This window comes from Ambystoma mexicanum, chromosome 4p, assembly GCF_040938575.1.
Source record: "Ambystoma mexicanum isolate Mex_15411 chromosome 4p, UKY_AmexF1_1, whole genome shotgun sequence".
NCBI lineage: Eukaryota > Metazoa > Chordata > Amphibia > Caudata > Ambystomatidae > Ambystoma > Ambystoma mexicanum.
The window spans coordinates 1,049,617,686-1,049,627,389 of record NC_090927.1 but is presented as its reverse complement, the minus strand read 5'-3'; the positions used below and the strand labels follow the sequence as shown (position 1 = coordinate 1,049,627,389).

The 9,704-nt window shown below is 41.7% G+C and overlaps 1 protein-coding gene across 2 annotated transcripts in view; it reads right to left on the bottom strand.

Moving 5' to 3' along the window:
- Positions 1-230: 230 nt before the first annotated feature.
- The window catches only part of CEP85L (centrosomal protein 85 like), a 1,005,009-nt gene continuing 995,535 nt past the window's right edge, over positions 231-9,704 (bottom strand). For both annotated transcript variants that reach the window (XM_069606618.1, XM_069606619.1), the window contains 2 exons: positions 5,212-5,425; positions 231-3,843 (listed from right to left, as the gene is read on the bottom strand). In XM_069606618.1, the coding sequence (XP_069462719.1) occupies positions 3,680-3,843; positions 5,212-5,425 (378 nt within the window). In that variant the 3' untranslated portion in view covers positions 231-3,679. The remainder of the gene's footprint in view (positions 3,844-5,211; positions 5,426-9,704) is intronic.

Below are 9,704 nucleotides of genomic sequence, written 5' to 3'. Positions count from 1 at the left end.
AAGCTAAGGAGCAACGTGCTCGCCTTGGAAGCAAGACAACACGGAGGAACACAGGTTCGATCACCGGGTCCGTGCTTCGAAACCTCTGGGTATTAAGCCCGTTATAAATAACATATCATATCATCTAACATATCATGCAAATAGTCCTCCTGAGCAGAATGACTGAAAACACTTGCTGAAGAGAGACGCTTATTGCTAGTACCCCCAGGAATTCCAGAAAGCGAGAAAAGGAACATCGAAAGAGCACCTTTATTGGAGGAACTCCATTATTGCAAAAAAAGGTGGATGCAAAACACGTTTGATTTCGTAGCAAAATGTATTTTACTCTGAAATACATGTTCAAAACATTAGCAACCAAATTGTCAGTGGAAAAATACTAGCAACTAACATTTACTTTATAAATAGAACTTTGGCATTCAAAATTCTAGCTGCAAATCCTACTTACAAAATAGTTTTAAAAAAGAGGCAGTAAGAAGCCTAAAAGCAGGAGCCATCCAGTGGCCCCTTTACTTTTTTTACACTTTTTAGTAAGGTCATGACAACTGTATATACAAACGAGGTATATTTAGTGCGCTTGAAAATAAGAACCACATTTACAAAACACTCAATCCTACTGACACTCGTGGGGAGGGGGCGACTGATGCAAAAAGTACATGTCAACTGAGCTGTTAAATCATTTTTGCCGATCACCATCTCATACAGTCTTTCCTTTTTCGCTATAGGAAGAAGCGGTGTTGCTGTCTAACCAACAGCCTACTTCGCTACTCATGCTTAAAAAGAGCCTCCATTTTGAAGAGCTGACCCATAACAATTATTACACGACATCTTACATTTACATTCGGAATACAACTTTCTGATAAAAGCATATCCAAATGCTGCTAAAATACGAGAATGTGTCTTTATTGGACGGACATGAAAGCAAATACCCCACATCTGAGATTGGAAAAGGCACAAAGGTAAGCAAATAGTAGTCAAATTAGAATCACTAGAGTGTTACAGATTAGAGGTAAACCTCCGATCTTATTCAACATTCAATGGATATGAATAGACAGATTTTCACAATTATCTCACCCCTCATTCGCAGACTGAATCGTCCAATTTACTTTGCATAACTCGGCCTAGATATGAGGCACCCCCAATCAAATAGGGTGGTACGATCCTAGTTGGCGCTGGTCAAAGTAACAGCACATCAAAAATCTGGAACACCAATTAATATTATTGTTTTGCATAAAATAGACAGTGGAAATGTGCAGAGCTGATCTAAAAGCATGCATCTGAAAAGAAACTGAAAGAGCTTCTTCATCTTCGAATATATCCGTAGACTGCACATTGACGCTCCAATGTTCCTGTAACGAAGGGGACATTTTCTTTGATGCAGGTGAAGTTAAATACTTTTTTTATTTAAAGGTTTTCAGACAAAAAATGACTATGAAGCGCACAATCCCAATGTAAAAATAATGGGGACATTAACGCACTACACTACTGCTAAGCACACTGTTCATGGCAGCAGTTCACCATGACAGCAACTTTCTATGAGCGATGAGCCCTTTTCTCTGCCAGGTCTACAAGGGTTTGCATAGAACATCTAAACATATTCTAAAAATATCAACGTTATTAAAAATAGAAAAAATAGATCTACCTTTGTTTATATACAGTTATTAAATATAATCTTTAGGCATAAGGAAAATTATAATTAAAAAAACACATTGTGCACCCCCATGACAAGTCTGTACAAAGGTCAACTCATGATTTTTTGGAAGCTTCCCTGGCACATGAACGGGCCACTACCTTCCATAAAACATACTTTGGTATTGCCCTTTACACACCAACAGGCCGAGACCTAATTTTAAATATGTGTACAAACCTTACTGTGCTAGGATCTAAACAAAAATTGCATGATCTGGCTTAAATCCCCTCAGTAAACACAGCAATGCTCATAATTTTCCCTAAATTGTGATGCTAGATGTATGCATCAGAGCAGATACAATCTGAAACGCAAGTCTTAAATACAGTGCTTAGTTCCTGTACATATATAGTATCTGTACTAGCTACAGATATTAGCCCTAAAACCGCATGTAAAGATAAAACAATGTACAAATACAATTAGAAAAAACACCCACATGATCAGTTAACCAGCCACAGTTATGGGTCGTCCGCAGCTTCTCAGATTGTCTTCTACCGCTACAGCAACACATTGTCATGACCTAACCTGCTTCACACAGTAAATAAATACCACTGTTCGCATTCGCTGACCCACTGTCTCCACTATAATAAATATAACCACCATGTGATTTACAAACTTTCTAACAATCACATCAGCAATCGCCCACGTTAATCTCACCACACATCAGCCCATTCAGATCTTGTAAACGGATACAGATCAAAGTCACCAGCCGATTTAACAATGTGCCTCCATATCGGAAACCATAAATATGATTATCGGCATTGTGTGATACAGTCATAAGTAAGCTCTGTAAAACCAAGCCGGGTTGACTGAACATCTTTCCGATGTGTCAAACACGTAGCTCCAAGCTGAGGAGCGGTGAAGCACAGAATGCTACTTCAAAATCAAGTGCATTAATAATCTGTAAATACGCAGTGTGCTCTAACACAACATATACATAGCTTAACTAAGGACCGTTCTATATAATAACACTTTCTGGTTAACCACCCACGGCTATGCCATTGACATTTATTCAGCAGGACCAAGCTCTTAAAATGCTTTCTCTGGAAGAACGTTTTTACTGAACGCACAACTGAAGAGGTGTGCATGGCTTATTTTTCCCCGTTTTCTACAACTCTTGGAGAAGTGGTGTAGAAGTGAGGATATACTTAATGAATATATCCTTTATTAGCAAGGATAATCTTTTGAAAATATATCATCAGTAAAACGGTACAGAGTCTGCATTGGTAACTTCCATCATGGTTTGTAGTCTTTCAAGAGAACTCTCTGCAATTATTCCCCCTGTTAACTTGATGCCACAAGACTACTTCCAACAAAACATTGGCGGAATATCATTACTCCTTTTGGGGATCCCAGCTATACAGTGAAGCCTTTACGGTAAACCAAATACAGCTCCAGAACCAATCTGTGACTTAACCAAAACATTCGTTTGTGGAGGTTTGAATATACTGTGTTCGGTTTTGATTCTTGGATCGTGTTTTTTAAACCCAGTCTGCCTCCAAGGCATAGTGTGTGATCGCCAAACAAGTACCATGAAGCAGCAGGCATCTGGAGATCGGCACCCACAATGACCAATATAACCACAGCAGTGCTGAGCAATGGAGCAACAAAAACACAGTTGCAGGTGACCCTTCAATTAAGCGCATTAAAGTATCAGCATTCAATACCATGTTTTTGTACGAACCCTTTGGGCTCAATGCAGGGATTTCTCAAAAATGCTGAAGGGGCATTTGATCCACCTCCTCTCGTTTAAGAACAATTCACAGCTTGGTCCAACATTTAAGTCTGGAGAAGGGAAAAGACAGGTTGGTTGCACTTCATCTATGTTTTTACCAGATGAAATAGGGGGAAGTGCACCTGGCCTCCACCTGGCTTTCCAAGCATGCGCCGTTCGTTGGCAGATAGCAGAATACAGCTCTGTAACAGAAATGCAGGGAAGGACAACAAGCAGCTTTTCACATCAAAAGTCAATATTGCTGTGAGATGAAGAACGGATCACTGGGTTATGCAATTGTCCCCCATATCCTGAGCGTAACAATCTGATATTACAGTCCTTAGTTCGTCAATGTCCTGCCGTAACTGGTGAACCTCGCTCAGCTTCTTCTGAAGGGATTCCATGCTATGGCAATTTTCATTTTCTTCTGTTGAGGGATTCAAAGCTGTTAAAAGAAAAACACGCAAGTCAAGCTGTAGCTCCCAATGCCATGTCTAGGGAAGCAGTGATCCTTACAATTTTACCTGCACACTGACCTGAAACCATTAGACTACACCTATGTGTCTTCCATCAATCACTTGCATAACTCATTACAAAACCCATCAATGAAACTTGGATATTAATAACTAAATGTAGTGATGGCTGACAACTTTTTGGCCACCATGTTAAACTAACGATTTAGATACAATATGCACCACTGAAAAGGAAGCAAGTGTAATTGTCAGAATTTACCTGGTGTAAATAAACTATGTATGTAATTGGAGCAATGGAGCTGTGAAGACTGGAGCTTAACATTTGACTTGCAAGAGCAGCAATTATTTTAATCAGGAGCAGAGTCTACTAATGTGCATCGCATGATGTCTGTCTGCAGTAAGCTGCATGATGCCATGCAGGGTGTAGTGTACGTAGGTAGATTTTGTGGGACAATGTTGATAGAGAAAGCAATGAATCAGTGGTCACTGGGAGATTTAACACAGTATAATTGACATTTGGGAGGGTAAAAGATTGTATCTAATTTATATTTGTCATAAAATCGCTGCTTTTGTTAGCTTTATTAAATAATTTGGACTGGCACTAGAGACCGTTTACGGAAGCAACAATGTCTGAAAACGGCTGAGGGGCTCGAATTATGATGAACCACTTAACGCTCCTGGTGGCTTCTTTCACAAAAGCACACACAGTAATTGAGATTGCAGTACTTGTCCAGACACCCTGTAATGGGGGTGGAAAAACGGAATGTCACCATCAGTGGTTTTGTCAGCGACATTTAAAAACCTGTGACTGCAGAAAAAACACATTCACATATATCGATTTCAAATGTACTTTGCAAAAGACAGAAGTGTGTAGTATGTAACAAAGATAGGCTGCCTCATAGGACTGTTTGCAAAAGCAGTTGTGATGTATTTTTCTAGGTAACCTAAAATCGTTTTAATGGTCCGAGGATAAAAATGAGGTACTCTCTAATAATAATACTCAAGAATGTATACTCGCTTTGGGATGTAAACTGTCCACTATACGGGAAATTAGCTACCAACACATAAAATTGACCCAGATCCAATCATGAGATGAAATGCTTGTCAATAAGTTTAAGTGAACATGAAAGGGGTGTGCTCTACATCATTTATATTAACTTATGATTTTAAAATGTGCCACTTTGTCATTCCAATCATCGCTGGTTTTCCCTTTTTATTATTATGATAACAGGATGAATATTGTATCTCAAAGACGAGAGAAAAGGCAATGCTGCTGAAAAACATTAAGATGCTGGTAAACCTACGATTAAAATACAAAATCAAGCTGTAATGTTACTTACATTCTATTCCCAGTAGTAACGTGAGATTAGGTTCCTTGCCCTGCGCTCTCTGGTTGAGAATACTACATAGTGCTTTCAGGTCAAATAAGCAGTGGGACAGCTCCAAAAATAACTCCTCTGCCACGGGAACCTTTTCTGAAAGCGGTTGCTTGGACAGCTGGATCTGTTGAATTTGTTCCAATAGAGATGAATTTTCTTGTCTTAATCTTTGGTTCTTGGAAAGGGAACAAAACAAATATACCAAGTTGTCAATTTTTCAAAAACAATACATTGGTTTGAATTTATATACAGGGTTTCTAAAACATTAATCCGGGTCCTCCCACTTCCCAGCCCATTTCTCATCAAAGAGTGGAACCTGCCTCTCCGCTTCCCACTCCCAATAAATACCCAGTAACGCCCCAAGAAACAAAATGGCGAGAAAGATATGATGAAAGATCCAAGTCTGGAAATCTTGCCTTAGTGTCCACTGAAAAATCTAACACTGGGTTCCAGATGCACAGACAATTCGGAGTCTGCACATGCCACACACAAAACCTGTTCTCATTGCAAAGATATCACAGAATCTGCAAAGCTACATGTTGTAATTCGAAGGATCCATTTTCTTCCAAGTAGTTGCAATGGATATTTGAACTGCCAATAAAAGTCACCCGACTAATTTTCTATCTGATTTTAGGATTTGAGACTTGGATCCCTCAACCCAGAATTGCAAACGATTTATCCTCAGGGATTGGGAAATGCAGTTTTCTTTATTGCCCATACTTGACCTCAGGAGGCATCTAGTGAAGTCTAAGTGGCATACAGTACCACGCATACATACATTTTATACTGTATTGCTTGATAGGTTAAACATCAGGTATTTTTTGATAACCAGAAAATCTCTCATTCTGAGATTTCCTTGCCCATGGCTTCCTCACAAATGTTCACATAACCCCAAGATCTTCTGCAAGCGGAAAAGTCAGAGTACAAGAGCTGTCTCAATGGTATTGAGATGGAGAAGCCAATGTCATAACTGTAGGTAATGGAGTCGCTCTCAGTCTCTGTCAGAGTGAAGGACTTCATTTCAGGGACACAGGTCTAAAATCCGTTTTCCTCCAAGCGCCAAACAGGTTGTGAACAAGGATAGGAGAAAACTGTGGGTTAAAATACAATAGCATAAGAGGTGATGGAAACTACTAAGCCCTCTCCAGACTGCTACCCCGTCCCAGAATTCAAGGGTTGTTTTTGTAGGTGAACTTCGATAAGGTGCATTAAGAAATGCATTTGTAGAATTGTCGCTTCTGGCCAACCATGGTAACTACCGGAATGCCCTCTTTGCGACTGCTTCTACCATGAATCCACAATGTCGAGCAGACCCCCTCCTTGCGTATTTAAAAATGTATCTGAAGTGAAACGCTTCATATTACAAAGAGATCAGGTAACCTACTGGTATTAAGTGAAAAAGTATTTTGAATTATGCCAAAATATTTAAAAAGCTGATTTAGAAAGACTGCTCAGAGTGGTCTTTCTAAATCGAACAGTCATGCCCTTGCTGCATACAAGTGCGCGCTGGGCCTCACAGGTGCGGCCTGGACAGGCAGGAGAAGGCAGAAGTGGGCTCTGAAGTGAGTGTTTGTCTGCATGCCTGTGTGTCTGTGTGCATGCTGATGGGTAATGTTTGTAGTGTGAAGGGGAGGTGGCTGGGGAGGTGTGTGTGTGTGTGGAGGAGTGATTATTGCATGGAAGGGAGTGGACCGGTGGGTGAGTAAGTGTGTGCGTGTTTCTTTGTGTGTGTGTGTGTTTGCATGTGCGTGCATTTCTCTGTGAGGGGGTGGGCAGGCGTGGTTATCGCAGGGAGAGGGCGTGGGATTAAAGAGGGTTTTGGGGGAACCACCGATTTTAAGCATGAGGGCGGGCGGGAGATTGGTTTTCAAAGGAGTTGGGTGGGCTGAAAAGTGATTTATTTCGTATATTAAAGGCCTCACCAAATAGGCCCCAAAAATATATATTTTTTAACAAAAACAGTAATTTTTGCTGGCGCCCTTCAATATTCAAAAATATCACATAGAACCAATCTAATTTCTCTCTCCTGGATGACCATTTTAAAATGTCAGCTTATACACTTTGGATTTTTTGCCTTGCCAAATGAAATGCAAGCTTATTTTATTCAATTTCGTAAGGGGGTGGTATACAGGTAGTGGTAGGGATTGGAACATATATGCCAGTGGAGTAAAAATGCTCATTTTTATAACGCCCAATCCATGAAATGAAGAGCTTGTGACAACAAAGCAAATATGTAGTAACATCAGAGCTATTACTATTTTATGAATGCTGCGTGGAAGGTGTGCCCGCCTCGCTCCCCACCCACCAAAGTAGAAATTTGGATTACGTGCCCATCGTGAAGGGACTCTACTTTGCAACAGGTGGGCTTTCTCTGAATTTATGGATGAGTTAAGCTTCTCCAATTTAGACATTTAGTTTCAATCCAGAGTCAATCAAGGAAAGGGAGCCTCCCAAGGTAATCAAAACATCTGCCAGCAATGTAATTGTAGGTTTATCCCCCACCAACCAAGATCACCTTTATTGCCTGGTGGAGCATGAACCAGAGGTTCCAGCGTGAGGGCAAAAAGAACTGGGGAGAGGGAGCAGCACTGCATTGCAACCCTCTTCAACAAGACCTTTTCTGATCGATACCCATTAACGTTTATTCAAGCTGATGAAGCTGTATAGTTTGCCAGTACCCATAAAACATACCAGCCCTAAAAATCACATTTTGCACAGGACTGTAGGAGAGGTTCTGAGCTAAAGAACGCGTTCAGTATATTCTGTGTGTAGTTTAGTACATTCATACTAACACTTAGTATTGGGGTAAATAGAGTGGGTAGGTTTGTTAGGCCACAAAAGTTCTGGCATAGCAGCAGGCGCACAAACCCATTGCTAAGTTCAGACAAAAAAGCCGAATTAAAAAGCGGAACGTGGAAGAAAGATTCAGAGCGCGTGATATAACAGCGCAATGGCCCTTGAACAGAGCATGCTTAATGTTCATACAAAGGCAAATGCAGGAACAATAGAAGGAAGTAAAAATGTTACACATGGTGTGACATTGCCAGAGTAAAGGCTGGAAAATTACAAGGGGTGGTGACAGGTGACATCACGGAGTAGGACGGAAAATGTTAAAGAATACATAAAAAGCCATATGAAGGGGCAGTGTTGGTTGAAAAGGGTTTAAAAGGTGCAAAAAAGAAAGGATTTTGACTTTGTTTGGGGCTAAATTGGCTTGGCTTTTTGCTGGAGTGAGTTGAAAACCTTTGGGACTTTGAGCAGACTTGCTCTGCTGCCTCCCATCGAATCAAGTGAGAAACCTTGGGACTGGCTCGTTAATTTTGCTACTCCAAAACAAAGTCTTTGATTTTCTTGCCATTATTCCTAGTCGAAACTGTGAGGTTGCAAAAGGCTTCCAGGAGAGAGAGGGCTGGTCTGTGTGGCTGGAGATTTGGCGAGGATCGTGTGCCGATAAGAATAGCTGCGAGTTGGAGCTGCCGAGGGAATTCTCTGAAGGCCGTGGAATGACTCCAAGGCAGTATTCTGGCAGGGACAGGCAGAGACATACCTAGCTGCAATAAGGGTGCTGGCGGAGTGACACATATGAAAGGCAGAGAGTCCAGAAATCATTTCTGGCGTGAGTAATTAAAGTTACTCACCATAGTGACTAGAGTACTCATAGTCCAGAGTCCCCTTTCCTCCAGCCTTGTGGGCGTCCCCCAACATGGGGACAGTACCAGAACCCACAGGGCAGAGAGGGAGAAGGGTAAATACATTACAACACAATATATATATTTTTTTAAACTTTAGTTTTAATTGGCATTTTGATACATTGAACAACATGAAAGAACCGAAGAACCCCCTTCCCAGTCCCCCCCCCTTCATCCCCCTGCCCTCGCCCCAGCCCACCCCCCTTCCCCGTGTCCAGATCCGTTCATTCGTCTAGGGAGACTCTTGATGTGCACTCCAAATCTTTTGCAACAAGGATGATGCGATTAGCGACCGTGTCACTGATTGGCTTGGGGCCGCCTAAACCCAGGTCATGGGACCCCAGGACTATTGACATGCCTTCTGGGATTAGCCCTGCCACGCCCAGACCGGGATCCTTATCGAGGCCTCAGTGAACGTCCCATCCCCAGGACTGTTGCACCCCATACCAGTTCGCCAGAAATGAGCTAGTATCATTGTTCACCATGGCAGTCAATTTGTCCATCACAAACATGTTTTTCACTTTTTTCAGCCAGTCTTCCTTAGAGGGGGTTTCCGGGCTCTTCCATTTCTGCGTGAGGGCGACTCTACCTGCCCTCAGCATGGTTTCCCACATCCTTGGGTATCGGAATGAGTCTGTTTCCTCTGGGGGGAGACCCAGTAACATCGTCAAGGGGTGAAGCTGTAATAGCTCCTCCGTTACCTCAGCTATCCAGCCCCCCACCGACCTCCAGTAAGCCTGTACTTTTGGGCAGTTCCACCACATG